At 41.1% G+C, this 20,743-nt stretch overlaps 1 protein-coding gene across 1 annotated transcript; it reads left to right on the top strand.

The window, feature by feature from the left end:
• Positions 1-800: 800 nt before the first annotated feature.
• itgb3a (integrin beta 3a) lies at positions 801-18,937 on the top strand. The gene is made up of 15 exons (XM_078161185.1): positions 801-976; positions 2,429-2,514; positions 2,822-3,026; positions 3,108-3,360; positions 3,502-3,664; positions 4,224-4,385; positions 4,470-4,565; positions 4,668-4,757; positions 4,874-5,008; positions 5,086-5,515; positions 12,882-13,104; positions 14,718-14,818; positions 15,056-15,175; positions 15,543-15,709; positions 15,877-18,937. The coding sequence occupies exons 1-15, from the start codon at positions 910-912 to the stop codon at positions 15,940-15,942; spliced, it is 2,364 nt and encodes a 787-aa protein (XP_078017311.1). The 5' UTR covers positions 801-909; the 3' UTR covers positions 15,943-18,937.
• Positions 18,938-20,743: the final 1,806 nt, after the last annotated feature.

The following is a 20,743-nucleotide window of genomic DNA, read 5'->3' as shown; positions in this document are numbered from 1 at the left end:
TAATATCAAGTCACTATTTGATCATGTGACAAGACGACATGATAAGGTCGCTAGCAGTCATGCCTTTTAAACATAAAAGCAGCAGTAAGAAAGGACAAGAGAGAGACGAACAGGAGGAAAATGTAGCAAGGCACCCTAAATTAGATTCATCTGGCATTTTTATAAACAGCTGCTAGTGGTGTGTGTGTGCGCGCCTTTTAACTAGTAACTGGCGTGCACAGGGGCCCATGGTAACGAACTTACGCCACTGCATTCCGTCCTTTTGTAAAGTGCTCCACATGAGATTCACGTTGCATTCCTTAATGTTTTTGCATGACTTAGCCATTAAAGAGGACCTCTTCCACACGACTGCATTGTTTATTGGAAAAAAAAAACTTAGAATAGTAAGGAAAACCCTGATTTCTATGAATTGCATCTTCATTATGGCAGATTTCATGATATCACGTTTTCTCCTGTTGATATCAAATTCCCGGGGGGGGGGGGGCGTTGGTGGTGCTGGTGTCCTTAATATTGAGGGGGATGTGTCCATGTGTCCCACCCTGAAATCTACATCTCTACACCTACAACAGTAACAGAGAAATCTGTCTAGGTGTTTCTTGTATCCTACAAATAAATAGATAAAAATATTCTGCAACTTACTCCACTTATGCATCATTAAAGTAAGCTTTTGGGTCATTAACTTTTTATTAAAAGTTATCAAACCATAAGGAAACGCCAACATGCCACAGTCTTATCTGTTGCCCGTCACATTGACAGGATGCGGGGTTTGATGTGTGAGGCGAAGCTGTATGACCCAACATGCGCTTAGTCAAGTCAAGAATGAGGAAAGGCGTTCAAGTCGCGAAGTGAACAAGCCCACAGGGAGCACACAGACGATTGCTGTCAAGTCGGCTCCGTTACTCTCCAGCCATGGGAACTCTTTTACACCGTCTGGTGATACTCTTTGTCCTTTTGTTATCGGCGTCAAACGTTTTGGGTAAGTTTTACGCATTGCGCTATTTTTTTTTTTTTTGTAGAAAACTTTCACCTGCTTAACCATGGGGTGTTTTCTTCCGACTTGAAGGTCATCTTTGAAGGCACCACCTATTATTAATATTCACAGTATATGTGCTGATGGTTATTCAACATAATGTTCTCAAACGGACACAACAATTCACTGTTTTCTGTCTTGAATGGAGCGGCTCTGTTGGGTTTGTAAGTGCGCTGCTCCGCTGGAGCTTTCGCCTCCTGTCCTTATAAGGGAGTGAAAATAGTCGAGATGTTTCCCAAAGTGAGGAGTCCCTCACAGGCTCCCCAGCACCGCCAAGAATAATTTTATTATCAGCATATAATAGAATATATATATATACTTAAAGCCATTGTATGTTTGTGGTTTTCATTTTTCTTGATTAACTGAAAACCTAACAAACTAGATTAATGAATAAAACACTCAGACTTTCCTATAAAGTATTAAAGTATTTTGAAATAGCTCAAGAAGTGTAGCTGAGAAACCATATCCTGTGTGGTGCTTATTCAGGCCCTTGACTGTTTGGGAATAGGTATGATGTCAGGCAGTTCTTTTAGAGTCAAATTAGGTATTTTTTCATGTATATTCTGTCAGCTGCACACAGGTAGATTAACACTAGTGGCTGTGCCTTAGTTTTAAACTCCAGTGAGCCACACCCATAGGCCAAGACAGATAACAAATTGTAAAGCCGTTTGGAATTAATGCATTTGTTGACTTTCAGGGAATTAAACGTTTGGCGCAATTTGCCAGCACAGTGAAATGATCCTCAGAAAAACATAATGAGGATCAGCATCATTAATGTGACGGGTACTGAGACTTCAACGTCCAGTGCTCTTATGAAAGACAGCGGTGTCTGTGGTTGAACAGAGCTGCATGGGACTTCTGATTTAAAAAACAAAAACAAAAAAAACCCAGTGTGGTTAGTGTTGTCACTTTGACTCAACAGTGTGTGTAAGAAAATGTGTTTTGTGCAGTGGTGGAATGTAACTATGTACATTTACTTCAGCGCTTACTTAAACATGTCATACTTCTACTTGTATCTTGCACTTCACTAAATTTGCTACATTTATTTATTTGTTACTTTGCAAATCCAAATTGATAAAAAAATATAATCAATAAATAATGATGATGTATTACTGTATTATGGAAGCAAACTATCCGGTAGTAAAAAAATAAGCCCCATTTTAAGCAGCTGCAACACTGGAGTAATGTACACATTCACACATCCATATTATAATATATTACAGTTATAGTAATGAAAATTACTCTGCTTGTCTGCACAATAATTACTTTTTGTACTTTCAGTGAAATTTAATGCAAATACTTTTGTACTTTTCTCATAAGTAACATTTTGAATGCAGGATTTTTACTTGAGCATTACCGCTACTGATTTTGTGTCACATTTCTATTGCTTTATCAAAGGTTCCAACATCTGCACTTCCCAAGGAGTCACCACTTGTCAGCAGTGCTTGGCCGTTCACCCTAGCTGTGCGTGGTGCTCTCAGGAGGTAAAAACACCAGTAGCACACATACACACAAACTGTGTCTGGTCGCCCCTCCCATTAATCACTCTGCAACAAGTTAGAACAGAATCCTCATTTCCCAATAGCATTCTTCGTCTTGTCATCCTCTGGTGTTTGTTCGTTTACATGCTCATACACTGTAGCCTCTGAACTGTTAAGGTAAAAAAAAAAAATAAAAAGAGGGAAGTGGGTGTTGGCCTCAGGTCTCCTGAGCATGAGATACCTGAGCCTATATCAGCATCATATCATAAATGCAAACCTTAAAAGCTTCTTGTGTCGATGCTTAATTCAGGTGTATGGGCAGGGGGGCTCCAGCGCGTCCCGCTGCGATCTGAAGCAGAATCTGCTGGATGGAGGGTGCAGCTCAGCAGCAGTTGAGTTTCCCTCCAGCACTCTGAATATTCAGGAGGACAAAGCGCTCAGCAGCAAGGCCTCTGGGACTGCCGATGATGTCACTCAGATAAAGCCTCAGAAACTCCGCATGACACTAAGACCAGGTACATTAACACCCAACCAGACATCCCAAGTAAGACCAACTCACTCACTCACTCTGTGGTCCTCTGCTATTTCCCTCTCAGGAGATTCCAAGCATTTCACTGTGACAGTGAAACAGGTGGAGGATTACCCAGTGGACCTCTACTATCTGATGGATCTTTCATATTCGATGGAAGACGACTTGTATCGCCTTCAAACCTTGGGCAGTGAGCTTGCCGCGACTATGGGCCGCACCACAAGCAACCTACGCATGGGGTTTGGAGCCTTCGTGGACAAGACCACGTCCCCTTACATGTACATGCACCCCCCAGAGGCAGTGAAAAACCCTTGCTATGGGTAGGTGTGGGTTCTACTGTTGGTGTTACATTTGAGGAGGAGAAGGAGCTGAAGTGGAGATTTTCTAATATTCAGAGGAAGTCTGTCCAGTTCTCCTTCACTGATTTCCTATCCCCCCATTCACCCGTTCAATACATACAGAATGGGCACGACATGCCTGGCTCAGTTCGGGTTCAAGCACGTGCTGTCGCTGACGGAAGAGGTGGGTCGCTTCACTGAGGAGGTGGAGAAACAGAAGGTGTCTAGAAACAGAGACGCTCCGGAGGGTGGATTTGATGCTGTCATGCAGGCTGTGGTGTGCAAGGTATGAAGATGTAATCACATACGTACTGTATACTCGTTGATGTGGAAACTGTATGCATTCAAGCTGAAGTTTCTTATTCTTATCATGTGTGCAACAGTTACAGAGAAGCTGTCGTTGGCAATGAAAATCTTAGGCCTCAGGCACCCTCCAACGATGCTTATTAAAGGGACACTTTGTCAATTTTTAACCAGCTTTGTATCATAGCTGTGGTTAATATTTGTGGTCAACTCATCTCCAGCAGACTTTGGCTGTAGAAACATATTTTAGCTTATTGTTTAACTGTAATTCGAGAATGTTTGTGACCAGCTGACCTTCACATTGTTTCCTGTGTCAAAATGGCCAACCAGCAGGCGCATTTATGTGTATGTTGCGGCACAGGGCATTCTGGTAGTTGTAGGTTTTCTATCTCTTGATCAAAAAGCGAATGCCGCAGCCCCTTCCCTTTGTTTCCTGTGGTCATGTAGCACCAATTGTAAAAGCATTTTACTGCATAGACAGCCCAGTTTTATGACAAGACCAACTAAATGAGGTGTGACTTGACTTCTGTGTTCGTCATTAGGACAGGATTGGCTGGCGTTCAGATGCCTCACACCTTTTGGTATTCACCACTGATGCCAAAACTCACATTGCTCTGGATGGACGTATAGCTGGGATTGTCCGACCCAATGATGGACTGTGTCACCTTGATAGTGACAATGTTTACAATGAAACTACAGTGCTGGTAAAGGCAAACAATAAAGTCATTTACTTTGGTTTGTAATCATTTTGCTTCCACTGAAGACAATTTACTCCCTGTGTCTTCCAGGACTATCCCTCTCTGGCACTCATGACAGACAAAATGTCTGAAAACAACATTAATTTGATTTTTGCTGTGACCAGTGTTGTGGAGGAGCTCTACAGGGTAAACCAGCTGTAACCGTTGTGCCACAGCATGAATTTAAGTTATTGATATGAACAACACAAAAACTGGGTCATCATCTTGTGGTCATGTCCGTCTTCCCAGGGGTACAGTAAGCTCATACCAGGCACAACTGTGGGAATGCTGTCCGATGACTCTGGGAATGTTATTAAGCTCATTGAGGAGGCTTATGCAGTAAGTTTCTCCTATAGGACCATAAGTGGAACTTGAGAGCTCATGTAATCTATTTTTTTATGTAAAAAGGTATGATGCATTTTAACCGTTTGACCTCATAACGTTGTGTCGAATAGAGAATTCGTTCTAAAGTGGAGCTGGAGCAACTGGGAGTCCCAGAAGAATTGAACCTCTTCTACAATGCCACTTGCCTCAATGGAGAGTTTATCCCTGGACTCAAGTCCTGCTCTGGCCTCAAGATTGGAGACACAGTACGTATCTGTTGAGGCACATGCACATCTGGTGTCTACACACACAGAAGGTCACAGAGACACTTCCTCCTCTGCAGGTGTCATTCAGCGTGGAGGCTCAGTTGCGTGGCTGTCCCAAAGAGAAGACCCGTACCTTTACCATCAAACCTCGAGGCTTCAAGGATGCCCTGGAGGTCACGGTGGACTTTGCCTGTACCTGCGACTGTGAGGCAAAGGCTGTACCTGACAGCCCCGTCTGTAACAATGGCAATGGGACCTACGAGTGTGGCGTGTGTCAGTGTCATCCTGGTCGTCTGGGCCCACGATGCGAGTGCTCCGTGGGGGACTACAGTCCATCGGATGATGTCAACTGCATCCCGAAGCCAGAGAGCCCGATCTGCAGCGGGAGGGGTGACTGTTTGTGTGGACAGTGCTCCTGCCATGCAAATGAGTTTGGTCAGGTGTGGGGCAAGTACTGTGAATGTGACGACTTCAATTGCTTACGCTTCAAAGGGGCACTGTGCTCTGGTGAGTAGATGTACTTTTATATCCTTTTATATTCTTTTTTTTAACCTGTGTGATTAAATGTAAGTATATTTTTTGAACTGATGTTTTTGTCATGAGTACTTTCACAAAGAAAAGCCATTAACCAATCATGTTGCTCTTATACTCATGAGGATTATCATATGTGTCCACAGGAGCCATCATTCCATGCTTCCTATTCATTATTTATGTAGCGTGCAATGCATTCTGGTAGCGCTAGGTTGCGTTTGAAGAAACAGGGCCCCACTTCTCAATTGAATGAAGTTGAATCTAGGCCTCTTGATGCAAATCAGGCACATCCAGCGCGAGTGACCACTTCTGGAAACTCCCCAAAAAATGTCTCAGCAAAAGTGCTGGCTTGACAGTGCTGTGTGCGCTCCTGGAGGAAGAACGAGAACAAATGAAAAAGTTTTGTAATAAGTTTAAACAACTGCACAATGGATTACTTGCTTGTAAACAACCCTCGCAGTAATGATGCCTTTGAACATGACGCCAGCCTTCTTCTTCTTATGCTTCTTTTCTGTGTCCCACTACATCACAATGGTTTCCTGCCGGTTGGCGACACCCATGTAAAGGAGCAGTATTGCCATCAAGTGGGCAGGAGTGTATAACGCTTCAGGGTCAAGTGAACGATCAAGCGGAAGTTTACACACAGGTGTAAGGCAGCTGAAAAAATAGTTCCACAATTGAGATGAATAGCGAAAACACAGATGGAAACCACAGTTTGCTACGATTTTTATGTCACAACATCAACGAACACCACTGACCACTCGGTGAGTTTCATGGCTTTGAAAACGAACATTTAGGGTGGTTTTAGGACAGGTTCACACATGGCCATAGGCAGCAGTGTTAAGCCAGGCAGGGGAAAGCCACATTCTCCGAAAATGAGCAATCGTCACAATTTTGGTCTTAACCGCTCTATTTCATCATAAACAACCCAGAAATGGGGTTCAAAGTGCAAAATACCGGACTTCTCCTTTAATATAACTGAAAATTTCCAAACAAGCCACCATGTTGGTTTGGTTTGACATTTTGCTCTCAGTCTTTAGAACAATCAAATCAAAAGCACCGGCCTTAAGGACTGGAGCACAATAGTGTTGTCACGATACTGGAATTTCTAACTTCGATACAATACCTTGAAAAATATCAATACTCAATATCATTTTTTATACCATGGGGATAAATTAGATATGAAGATTACTATAACAAGGCTGGAACTTGACAACAACAACTTTTCTTTTCTTGGTTAGCAGCAGAGAATAGCGGAACGACTCTACTAAACAATAAGAGAGAGCGAGAAAGCACTGCTGGTACTGGGAACTGCCCATTGGTTCGACAGCCCATTGGTTCGACATCCCATTGTTCCGACCATATTAAACTCATTGTTCCGAAGTCCGTTCCGAAATCATCATGATGCCCTGTGGTTAAGGTCTGGTTAGGTTTCGGCACAAAAACCACTTGGTTAGGGTCAGGAAAAGATCATGGTGTGGGTTAAAATGAAAAAGAAAGTGACAAACACATAAGCTGTGAGCCTGCTCCGCCTCAAGCCGGTCGCAGCGCACCATACGCCCGCCGCGAGTCGTTCAGCACCGCGGACAGTCGGACTAATGGGATGTCGAACCAATGGGCTGTCAAACCAGTGACATGGACCCTTGTTACTGAGGTATCGATACTGCAGAGTAATGAAACCATTTCATATTCAGAATTGATATGTATCGGTAAATCAATATTTTTGACAACACTGGAGCACATCGATCAATTTACAGCCTTTAGTGGTGCTAACGGACTAACTTTGCAACATCACTTTCTTTCATCAGAGTCAAGGACTCTTTGACTTGACAGATCTCTGTCCTCGAGCTGAGAGGCACCTTATTTGGCCACATGCTGTTCGATGATGCCTGTTTCAGTCACATATTTTGTCTCTGTGCTATAGAGCCATGTTGATCATTCTGTGAGCTCAATGCCATGCTGGTGTTAGCATTAGCTCAAAGCACAGCATGGTTGTAGGCTCTTAGTCTTGTTTAAAGGTCATTTTCCCTCCATTGAATTAGCAGAAATCTCAAAATCTGATCACATAAAAACTCAAATTATCTGCATGGCTAGATATCACTTAAGGTCAAAAGAAAATGTGCTGCTCTCTAAAATGTTCTCTCTGTAATTGGGGTGAAGCAACCCTTTACTTTAGGTCGATGTGAGCAGGAAAGAAGAAGTTGCCCGTCCCTTCCTTTTCCCTGCTCTGAGGCCCAGTTGGTCTCAGTCTATAAATTAGTTTGACAAATCAAATACTAATGTACAATCTTATTATAGTCCTTGCTTGTAAAGGACATGTAAATAATTGCATAGTTTCGCTGCTGAGCATAAACAGTAATGCTCACAAATAACCAATCCTCTGTCAGGTCTGTAAACTTAATATGTGCGCTGAGATTGATTCATGTTCTTACCGCTCACAGCAGCGCAGCATGATGTGCTATCACTCCCTCCTACAAGTCTGCACAGCTCAGTGAACAGTTACTCAATCAGAGTGATAAAACTTTAATAGGCTCTGTCATTGGGTAATTTAATGTAGCAGCAGTTTGGGCCTGTGATTTTAAGGACGAGGCTGAGCAATAGCAGAGCAGGAAACTACTCTTTTATCTTAACGTACATTAAGCAGAGCAAATATTAGTTTTGCATACTAAATATGATTAATGTTTAATAATGTGACCTAATTTTTTCAAAGGGGAACTCTACCAATTTGGAGTTACTACTCAACCTATGAACATGTTTTCTGTGGCTCTTGGAGGAGCTTTGCCAAGTTCAAGGAAATGATGTCTGCTCTTGAACGTGGAAACTAAAAAAATTAAAAAATATTAGGCCTATGTGCCTCCTCGCTTCCCTCATTCACATCTCTTCCCCACATCTTAGCTCCTTCCTGTGATGTGACACCTGAGAAAGAGATGCGAGGAGGACATGCGTTTGATACACCTGTGTTTCCTCGCTCTAAGCTCCTCCAGAAGCCTCCCCTCCTCTCGCTCTTCATTTCCTTGAGGTGCATTTAAGGGGACTGGAAATTCCTCCATGATGGCGAAGGGGGAATGATTTTTGGGTCACGGAGGAGTAAGAACGTGAGGAAGCATAAGTTAGCATAATAAAAAGCAGCCCGTCTTACAATCTAGGCTGACAGAGTTTAAAAAAAAAACAACATGTTTATCAAGCAGGAAAGGTCTTATTAAAAGATGCTGTCAAGTTGCATTATGGGTAGTGTAGGAACCAACATTTTTGGAGCAAGAAGCCTGAATATCTCAGTCTTTGCTGTATTGATTGTGATCATTCTTATTAATCTGTGTCTTGTGATGTACAGTAGTGCACTTCTAAATCGCTGGAGTGCACTGTCATTATAAAATCACAAGTTAAAAGCTCCATAAACTTCCACAGCAATGGACTCTCCAAAATCCAAAATGGTGTACATAAACTCATCACAGCCTCATAGTACTTAAAGTTTAGGTTTAACATCCAAAACTAAACAAAACCTGCCCTGGGCCTCTCGCCTGTGCACCATGACTTAAGGAGAAGATGAAGGGTCGTGTGTGTTGGCAAGCTGGAACATGACGTATTCATATCAACAAGGAGGAGTTGGGAGTCTACCTCAAGGGAGGATTAAGGCATTCGGTGATGACACCCAGGGCTGGGCCGGAGACGCTCACCCAACTTGCCCATCTACACACACAAAGCAATAGCTGGGGTAAGACAGTCCACAGAGCTCAATTTAGGACCGCAGAGTTGTTGTGTCTCAGCAGAGCCGTGATGTTGTTGTCTTTAAAGAGCGAGCGTCCCTTAGCCCCAGCACAATTGAAGCTACCGCGACCCGGGGTTCCAAGAAAGCTCCGTCTCTGCGATATTCCCCGTGGCTGTGTATTTCTCAGTGTGCTGAGGGACTGTGGGACTGGTGCAGGGCCAGGCAGGGAGCAGGAGTCAGCAAGCACAGCCCAAGGGCCCATAAATATGAGGGGAGAGAGAACAGGAAAGTTTGCATTCCACTGCTGGCAATTTGCCCAACCTCCCTTCCCTCCAGTGTGTCTGTGTCCCCACTGCACATGATTCTGTTCATTCTCGTCCTCCAGCAGTTCTGTTTTACTGTTCTGTCTCTTTCCCTGATTTCGTCCTTTTATCATGGCCCCTGTGTTAGCCTTCTCTAAAGCCCAGGCATGTGATTAATGGGCAGGATTACTGTGCAGTCTCACAGAGAGCGTAGAATGATGTAAATCCCAGAACTCCCTTTTAAGTGCATGAATCAACTTCAGAACAAATAAGATCAAAACAGCTACTCATTCTTGTCAAGTTTAAGTGCTCTACACTGGGGTGGGTACATTTACATGCACACCAGTATTCCACATTATTCCAGATATCAAAATATCCTGAATTTGATGCAGGTCATGTAAACAGCATATTCAGTTAGAGTTCGGCTTAATTTCGAATGTAGCATTTTCTATTTAAGACGTGGGATATGCTGATATTACTCAGGCTTTAGGAGCGTTCTTTGGACATGTATACAGTGCTTTCAAAATATGCATCTCAGTTGGGGTTTTCACCGCAGTTTGCGTCACACGGCCTCTTGCCTGTTTAAAGTCAGCTCCGTGCATTGTCATGGATGTATTGTACACAAACCAACTCAACAACATTTTGCAACGCTGGGGCAGAGATACCCCAAAGAAAAGCTCACATTTCTGGTTGGAAGTAGAAATACATCTACTTTAGAAAGACTTGGATATCAACAGGTTTTTGGATATGATGTTTGAATATGGGCAAATATTAAAGCGCTGACCTTTTCAGGAAGGTGGATGAGGGAATGAAAACCCTGAAAAAAACCTGACACAAGCAACAATCTTTCACTTTTTTATATTGTGATGTGATGAACGACACATGGGCATGGTAATCTGAATATGCATGGCTGCATGTAAATGGAAATATTAGTAGAATATTCGTTTTCATTCGTCGTGTAAACAACTTAGTAGGAATATTATCTTTTTGGAGTAAGGGTAAAACCCAGATATTCTGTGCATGTAAACATAAACAATGTAGTCTGGCAATGTTTTTGTCAAAAAAATGTCTTGTTTTCAAAGTGTTTTCAGCACTTCTCAGCTGTTATCTTTTCGACTGAGTAAGAAAGATTACTCAACGATTGCTTTGTGTGAGACGGTTAATGATTAACCAGTGACCCTGTCTGATCCCATCGCGGCTATGAACACAATCTAAAAGAGAAGCCGTCATTGACAGGGTGGAGACCGGGGAATTGTTTCCCCGAATATACAACGGCGGATGATTTGTTTTGAGCTGTGTGGAATTAGGGACCCTTGGACCCCTCGGCGATGTTTCACGACCAGTCACTCCCCCAGTCTGATCCAGCTGGGCTGTGACTCACTCACTTTGCTCTTAGTCATCCGGTGCCAAATCCTGTTTGGTTTCCTGCAAAGAACACTGTAGACTCTTGGGCTGTGCCTTTGTTTCTAAGGTAGCTTAATCTCTTTCTGTCTCTTTGTAATCCAGGGAGAAAAGCTCGCCTCCACATTCTGTCAGCAAACGGTTGCGTCACTGTAACACTGTTCCCCAAATGACCTGGCTTTTGTGATTTCTACACTTCAGTAGAATCTGAGGAAGTGTGTGTGTGTGTGTGTGTGTGTGTGTGCGCCTGCCTGTAAGGACACGGGGAGTCATTAGTGTGTTCATTGACAATAGAACATTTCCTGCCTTTGTCAGGATAGGGATAATGAAGAGATATGTGTAATGCCCCTTGCTGAGTAAGATTACATTTTAGAACAATTAGTTACCAACTTATTTTGTGACTTAGCACTGTTTGAAAGAGAGGATGTAAAGAAAGATAAATAAAGCTGCACACAAAGCTTACTTACTTGTAATTAAAAGAAAATAAACTTACCCACTTGAAATACCATCAGTTCATGACTCTCCTGTCAGAGGTTTTAATAAACTAATAATCAGTCAAGTTATGTCAATGACAAAAGATGAAACTTTCTAATGTTAAAAAGTAAAATACAACAGATAAGTATACAAATAACGAATTAGTAGAAGTTAAAGTCACCTATTAGAATGCATTTTTATCTCGGATGTCTGAAATTTTCTTCACCCCTTCTTCGTCCTGCAATGAATGAGTGCACCGGCTTTCTAATGCGCCACAGCGCCACTATAGCGGTTGGGAGGTGTATTGCACATTGGTAGTAAGAGGCTCTAAAAATGCATGTTTATTGAACAATAACGGAAATACAAACACACGGCAACCCCCCGTACACCTTCCTAACATCGGTACCTATGAGGTGAGTACATTACATGTTTGATTTGAATGTTTATGGAGACGTGAATCGGTCTAGACCGAGAACCCCCACACGAAAAACGGGGTTCGTTTTCAAGACATTTTGGTCCAAGGCTAGGTCCAAACCATTTGTAGCGTTCATTTTCTCCATTTACCGGTCCCTGGCTTTGTGGTTCAATGTATCCCAGTAAATTCCCTTTCCTTTCTGGCATCTTAACATCTTTCCCCTCACTTTCTCCACTCGATATGACTCAACTACTACATTTGTTTACTGCTGCCCGTAGCCATCAACATGGCGGTGACGTCCATGGTGACGTCACTGTGCCCATTCCCTATACCAGTAAAAACACTGAACACTGGTCTCATAACGGAAGGGCTGCTAACTACAGTGGCTGATGAAAAAACACAAATGGCCCTGGCTGTTATTATCTTGTCCCTTCTGGGCTAGTGTAGAAACATGGCAGTGCAACATGGCAAAGTCTGTAAATGAGGACCCACCTCCTTTGTAGATATAAACAGCTCATTCTAAGGTAATGAAAACACAGCAGTTCTTATCTTCAGGTGATTATACACTGAAGAAAAAACATATTTATTGCATAATACTCCATTTATGCCAATCTATCCCACTAAATCCTACACACTGGACCTTTAAAACATCATAAGAAAATCTCTGACACACTGCAGTTACCTGTCACAAGTTCCTATCTCTTTGAATCATTACTTGCTCTCTCTGCTGTGTGTCACCACTTTCTGCTTCCATCATTAAATCAGTCTCACTGTCGAGTGGAATTCTGTTCATGCAGTCGCTAGCATATAGCATCTGATCTTACATGCAGCCTGGGCTTTGCTGGCAATCGAAACATGACTGCGGCTTTGAGAGCACTTGTTTGCACTAGCCCTTATGTGATTAACCTGTGATCTGATAAACATAAACTGATATTGATTGAATTATAACGCAATAAGATGTGATATGTAAATTTGATTTGAATTGAAAGACTGTCTTCCAAAGGACTAGAGCATTAACCTCCTTATCCTTTTTGATCATTTTAGATCATGGGAAGTGTAGCTGTGGCATCTGCCAGTGTGACGCTGGCTGGTCAGGAGAAAACTGCAACTGCTCCACAATCACAGTCACCTGCACATCCAGCAACGACCTGCTGTGCAGCGGCCGGGGTTACTGCAATTGTGGGGTTTGTCAATGCACTGAGCCTGGCGCTTATGGAGACACCTGTGAGAAATGCCCTACCTGTCCTGATTCCTGCACTATTAAAACGTAAGTGTATTTCTTAAGTTTTTAACAAACAAGAGAAATGAGGAAATGGACAAAACAAAAACACTTGTGAAGTAACTCATTCTCAAACACAGAATCCCACCTCATAAAGATGTAACCTTCATGTTTTAGACAGCACACGCCATTGTAAGGGGTGTGGCTAAAATATTTTTGCCCCCTGGTTGTTGCTTGAGAAAAAGCCATTGGGTTTATATTCCTGGGAGCATGAACGTGCTCAGCAAATTTCATAAAGTCTACCATGAAATTGGTGATGAGATAAATTGTATTGAAAGGCGATATTTTGACCTAAGGATGGTGCAAGAGGAAAGATCATGGAGTGTCCAAAATGGACATGGTTCATCCTTTGGGAGACCACCAACCCATTCACCAGAAAAAATGATGGTATTGTAGGTTTCTGCAAACCCTGGATATGTGACGTTTGTAGGTTACTTTGTAGCAAATACGCTGAATCTTTGCATTTCTCAACAACGCTGTGGTTAACGTGTGATTTCAAAAATCACTTGGTTTTGGTTAGGAAAAGATTGTGATATAGCTTAAAATACCCATGTTTAGTGGTACAAAAGAAGCTGGAAAAGCAGGGACGGGTTGGTGAAAAACACCCCAGTCTGGTGGCTCAAACAACACTGGGAAAAGCTGCAACATGTTGATGAAGAACATCTAGGTTCGAAAATGCTTCTGGGAGACGCCATTAGCATTCACCCATCACCCCTGGAGGACAAAAGTCAGCTTAGACATTATGTCCATTTAGAAACACTTATATATTATGAAATGTAACATATTTGTGATTTGAAGAAATGTATAATACAAACATTTTCTTCTGGCGACTGAGCTGGGACCACAAATATCTACGCCACAGGAAATAGGATATCCTGTGGAGTTACTGTACAAGTGAAACTTTTGGCCTTGTGTTGGCACCAGTAGAATTAGAGAGAAGGTCATCACAAACAAAATTATTCCTCTTGGAACAATGAATACCCACAGATAAACTGATAGCAATTTAACCTCTTATTTCAAAAATACTGTATCTTGTTGGTCAAGGAAATATTTATTAATTTAATGGTGACAACAGGTCAAGACCAAAAGTATTAGAGGTCATCCTCTGAGGACCATGAACGTGTGTACGAAAGTAGCTGTTGAGACATGTTGCTCTGGACCAGAATGTTGCAGTGACTGACCTATCAACTGATCAACTGATGTCAACAACCGACTCTTACATCCTCAGGCGTTGCCCCTAACAGGGTAAAATATTTCAGCAAAGCATCTGAGAGTAACTAAGCTGACTGGTCGCACTCTGCAGTGGAAACATTGTTCCATTATGATACTCCTTCATTCCAGGATCATCACAAACTGCTCCTACACACATTTTTAAAAAGTTTAGGTGTGGTTTCACGTACAGCAGAGAAAGATCTAACTCCTCTCATGGCCACAACAGCCAGCAGATATCAACTCTTAGTCTCAACTCTTAGATGCTTGTAGTTCTAGTAGTTTGTCCATACCTTGCATATCGTATTGAATCATGCGCTGCTGCCAAAGAGCATCAATAGTATACACACTGTGTACGCATCAAAAGTAACTGCATGGGTCTCTGCTTGCAGGAAATGTGTTGAGTGTCAACACTTTAAAAGAGGACAGTACATTGACGACAACAGCTGTAGTCGAATCTGCAGAGATGAAATCAAGGAAGTGGATAAGCTGGGTGAGAACTCTTCTGTCTCTGACCTATTTATTACCTACTGTGACCTTAACCTTCTGTGGTGATGCTTATTGTTGTTTTTCTGCTGTTGATCATATGAGAAGAATATCCTTGAGAGTAGTGTGAGGCGTTTGGTGTCAAAGAATATTATTTACTGATAAATATTCTGTCATTGTATTACTCTTATTGAAGCTTAAAATCATTTCATTGCCCTGTTGCTGCTTCTTCTTGCTCCTACAGGTTTCCATGCCAGAAATTCGGTGAATTGCTCATACAAAGATGAGAATGACTGCGTGGTTCACTTCCAGTACTACGAAAATGAAAATGGCAAATCCATTCTGTCTGTGGAAAGAGAGCCAGGTACTAAAAGAGTTTGTGTGCATGTATGAGACATTTAAACTGCCAGAGAACTGAGCATTGTAATTGAGGTGCATTATAAGGACAGAAGAGTGTGTTCTTGAACACCACCTCAGCCTGTGTCTGGCAAGTTAAAGCAAAAACAGAACTGTGTGTAATTCCAGTAATCAGTTATTTCTTAAAGATGAGCATGACCAAGAACACACCCAGACATGTAGTGATGATGCACTGAATCATCGTTTGACACTGGAGCCTAGTGGTTGCTTAACTTCATGACTGAGCCCCACTGATTAACAAACATCACGGAAACCAACAGAGAAAATTGGCTGTTTATCTCTGTCTGTCTCACTTCCTGTCTCTCATCTCTCAGAGTGTCCTAAGGGTCCAGACACCTTGGTGGTGCTCCTGTCGGTGGCCGGAGCCATTCTGCTGCTGGGGCTCATTGGCCTGCTCATCTGGAAGCTGCTGATCACCATCCATGACCGTAGAGAGTTCGCCAAATTTGAGGAGGAGAGAGCCAAAGCTAAATGGGATACGGTGAGAGATAATCATAATTCAAACCCTGACTGCTTCTCATTCAGGGATCGATGGCATATTGCAAATACAATAACAGAATATGATGGCCCTGTAAAGGGAAAAGTCTACAGTGAACTTAAAAAGCTGAATATCTATGTGGGACTGAATTAAATGTTTTCATTCCCCAGGCTAACAATCCTTTGTACAAAGGAGCCACCTCCACCTTCACCAATGTAGCGTACCGAGGCAACTAATCAATAAATGCAATGAGGAAAAACTCAGGGGTCAACGACAGAGATGGAATGTAGCAGCGAGGAAATGGATGGGAGGAAGATCCTACACTGTAGCTGAAAAGCTGTCAACGACATGGTGTAGAAGATGTACATATTGTTAAAATAACTATAAATGTTAAAGGTATACTATGCAGGATTGTTGGTTACTGTTTCTAAACATGCTTGCTAGTGAAACTGAAGGTAAAAGCTAACCCCAGATTCACAGTCTGTTGCTGTCTTGCCTTGTGTGTTTTTCGGCACTGTGTCTCTTAGATGCATGCTGTTGCCACTGATGGTTGCTACCTTTTTATAAAGTACCAACCTCACCTGGGCACTATGAGGGTACACGCTCATAAACATCCCGAGCACAGAAAATAAGAAGAAAATAAGTAAATACAGGCAGAGGGCAGAAAAATGCACCACTACACACTTCTAGTGGGTCTTGAGTGATGATTGACATGGAGTGCTTTTTAATCCTGCATAGTATATCTTAATGTAAGTCACAGACAGTTGCCTGCTGTTAGGCTTTCTGTTTTTACACTCTGTCATGTAGTTTTCTCTAAGTACTGTACATGCAGTCAGATAGGAGTTCATTAATATAAACAGCTGTACTGTCAGTTTACAGTAAGGGGAACTGCTGCTGAGAGTCTGTCACTTTGGTCGTTTTAGGAGACTCTTCTGCCATTGCAATATTTGTTGTTCAAGTTTTGCTCACATTTTCAAAAAGAAATAGGAATCACTGTGACCTCAAAGTGATCAGTCAATATAGAAAATCCATCCATCCACTTTTTTAAAGTCGTCTTCCACCGTGTTTGATGTATTATTTACACCCAAGTCGTGTTTTTTGCAAATTTTGTAATTTCCTCCCACAGAGTGCAGCTGTTTTAAAGTTCCCTTTTAACTGAATTAAAAAAAGGGGAATTTCAAACGAATCACTGCAGTTTATCAATACACTTAAAACGTGTACTATAGAATTTTAATAAATTATTAGAACACGCTTTAAGGGTTTCCCTTATATTTTTGAATGCAGACTTTTTTAGTAATGATTTTGCCAATAATGCAGCACTCTATGGAGTTTTCATTAACTGTACAAAGGAGTAAATCACCTTAAAGGGACAGTTCACTCGTAAATCAAACTTACATATTTTTCCTCTTACTGTAGTGCTATTGATCAGTGTAGATTGTTTTGATGTGAGTTGTTGAGTGTTGGAGATATCGGCCCTAGAGGTGTCTGCCTTCTCTCAAATATAATGGAACTAGATGGCACTCTGCTTGTGGTGCTCAAAGCATCAAATTTAAAAAAAACAACAACTGAACAGCAATGTCTCTTTCCAGAAATCATGACCTGGTTACTCAAGATAATCCATAGACCTTGTCGTGAGCAGTTTCATGTAGGAACTATTTTCTTTCTACCAAATTACACCTGCCAACCGAATCACTGTGCAGAGGGAAGCATGCATCTACTGCTAACTCACCTAGCACCAATGAGCTAGCTAACATTGCAGCTTGTGAGGACGCCATACTGCTCACAAGGTCTGTGGATTATCTCGGCTAACCGCTTTGAAAGACGGCAGACATCTCTACAGCCAATATCTCCAACACACGGCAACTCACACCAAAATAATACAGGCTGTTAAATAGCACTACAGGTACGAGAAAAAATGTGTACATTTGATTTTGGGGTGAACTGTCCCTTTAACTACAGCCTCTAGGCTGACTTGGTTTGCAGTGATGTTTGTGGTCTATATTGTTTTTTGAAATGTATATCAGCAATGGTAACTTTACAAATACTTTGACATGTTTTCTCTGCACCATCACCCGTTTTTGTGTTTGTTGGGCTTTTTTATTTTTTATTTTTTGTAAAACTGTTAGACAATATAGTGATCTGTCCTGCCATTGCTGAATTGTAAATTATTTTCTACTGAGCAGCACTGTGTCACGCTGAAATACGATGTTGTTTGTGTATATGAGCAGATTTTATTGCGCAACAAATGATACTGGCCTTTTGTAACCTCTATGGGAAACAGAGTGTTTTGGTTGTACAGCGCTCATCCTCTCTTAAGATATGGCCTGCAAGCTCATTACATAGTTTTTTGTTTTGCACCATTTTTAAAGATACCTAGGGCTTTGCTTTAGTTTGTTACACAGAGGGAGCGCATAAAGATGAATTACACCTAATTTCACCGACCTTTATGAGATGCCTGACATTTGGTTTCTTTTAAACAAATGTCAATGCGACTTTCAGCCTTTATTAAGATCAGACTTACGGTACAGAAGCCTAAAAACACAAGTTATTTGAGATTCATATTTCAGATCTCAAGCAACAAGTTGTCTTAAGTTGCTGAAATAGAAAAAGTTATTAAACTTTGTCTGTATTCACTCTGTGTGACGCTGGCTGGCAATACATTTTGGATGAACATTACGATAAATACCACTGATGCTCTGTTTGATTTTAGTGAGAAGCTGAACGTTTCATCCTGCCTCCCACTTCATTCACACACACAGCAAGTTAATACACAAACACTCTGAGAAACACAAAATGTAACAGCCAAGAAACAATCAATGATTAGTTATCTAAGTTCTTACATTCAATTCAGGCGAGTTCACTGTGATGTGTGTTTCATACTGCAACTTTTAAACATATAAAATGATTGTCAGCGTGCAGGCATTTCCTTTGACAACACTCTGGCACCACATATTTAACAAACAGGCAATGTTTCCTGTTACATGGAACATGACATCAGACTGAGGCTGTTAGGTCATTTGTCTGCTCTTGTGTATTTATCTGGTATTTAATCTGATACGTAACATTGTAGCAAAAGTTTGCACTTCCCCTCCACATCCCACAACATATCTCTGTCACCACATCCTGTTCACATCAGCCTGATGGGACCAGTTAGTGTGTGTCTAGTTGTCTTTCATACAGTTTGTTGGTACTTCAGTTTCCACTGAAAATATAAAGGCACCTTCATCACAACTGTCTGTATTAATGTCCCTATTAGCCGACACAGTACCAGTAAAACTCCAACAACTGTGCAGAATGTGTTACTGGCACTGGTTTCCTGTTTACTTATACAGCAAGATTTTTATTATTCTAGTATTTGGTATCATTTGTTATGGAGTGAATCTTGGGTAATGCTCTTATGTAAGTTTGGTCATTGGTATGTAGCATCTCTGCTGTCAGTCATCAGTATTCTAAATGATGAGTGTGTCTATCTGCAGCACCATGGAGCCGTCTTATCAATATCTCAGTCCAGATGTGACCTACCTCCTCACACAACTACCAGGTCAGCTAATCGTCGCTCTCCATCTATAATTAACCTTTTAGGTTTGCTCTTGCAGCACATGCAAATGGAAATGTGCATAAAAATGTAGAAGAGTCTGAAGAGCCACTGAAGAGTAATATAACACAGTGACATCATTGCTTTGACCACTATGCATGTTGGAAGTCACATTTAACACTTAATGTGTGGCTGCTCTCTTTCAAAGTATTTATCAGTGAATCTCTCAGGCTAAAGATAGAAAGTTATTAAGTAATAGCTGTAGGCTCTGTGCAAAGACTTGCAATTGTGAGAAATGGGCTAATGCACAAGGGTTAAGATAAAAGTGATAAATGTGCATCTCCAGTCCAGGTATTCTCCTCATACATGTGGGACAGACTGACACCGGTGGACCACAGCAATGATAATGTGATGTCGCCCTCTAGTGTATAAACACTGCACTGCTCAAATGCTGGAAGTTGTGTGCACATCATTTTGTTGTCAAGTAGCCCACAGTAGACTGTGCACTACAGAGCTGGATGATAACATGACTGGAACTATTTATGCACTGCAACTATACAACTATTTATTTATGCTTATGTACTGTACATTCCCTGTGATGCAGTCTGTTCTTAGGACAGTGAGAAGTGTAGTTCATTGGATTTTAACAAAGAGGCACGTACTTTAGTCTGTAAAATACAGAATAAATGATGAAATGTATCTCAAGTTATTGTGTGTGACCACAGTGACAAAGTAAAAACATGTCTACAGCAAATATTTAGATCCAAACATCATAATTACAGAGCCATCTCTGCATCTATCGCATCGAAAAGATAAGTTGCAGCATTAATTTTCCCAAAATTTGGACATAATGAGTTGCATTTATATTTTTAGTCCTAATTTAATATGTCTGGTAATTGGAGAACTCGCGCAAAAGAGCTGCTCCTCCTTTTTTTAATTGCATGGGCTAATAATGACTTTTTTCTCATATTTTTTTTTACTTTCTATCTTATAATTATGACGTTTTACTCATAATTTTGACTCTATCTTATAATTTAATTTTTTTATCTTCTAATGATGACTTTTTTGAGAACTATCACTCTTTATCTCAAAATTGGGATTTTTTTCTCACAATTTCTACTTCCCTTCTCACAATTACTTTTTTCACTCATAATTTTGACTTTCTATCTCGTAATTTAAATCTTTTATCTCATCATTGTTTTTAAGTCTCAGAACTAAAACGCTTTAATCCCATAGTTGTGTCTTTTTAACTCGCATTTTATTTTATTTTTTTTAATCTAATAACATTTGCGGCCCATAATTTAGACTTTTTATCTCAAAATTTCGAGTTTCTGTCTCATAATTTTAACTTTTTATTTGATCATTTTAAATGTTTATCCCCCTATTATGACTTTTTGTCATAATTTTGATTTTTAATTTAGTAATTTTAACTTTTATCTCATAATCTCTAACTTTTTAACTTATAATTTCGACTGTTTATGTCATAATTATGACTCTTCATC

The sequence above is a fragment of the Epinephelus lanceolatus genome, chromosome 18 (assembly GCF_041903045.1).
Source record: "Epinephelus lanceolatus isolate andai-2023 chromosome 18, ASM4190304v1, whole genome shotgun sequence".
Lineage (NCBI taxonomy): Eukaryota > Metazoa > Chordata > Actinopteri > Perciformes > Serranidae > Epinephelus > Epinephelus lanceolatus.
Note: the sequence above shows the minus strand (reverse complement) of the source record. Positions and strands in the feature narration are given on the sequence as shown.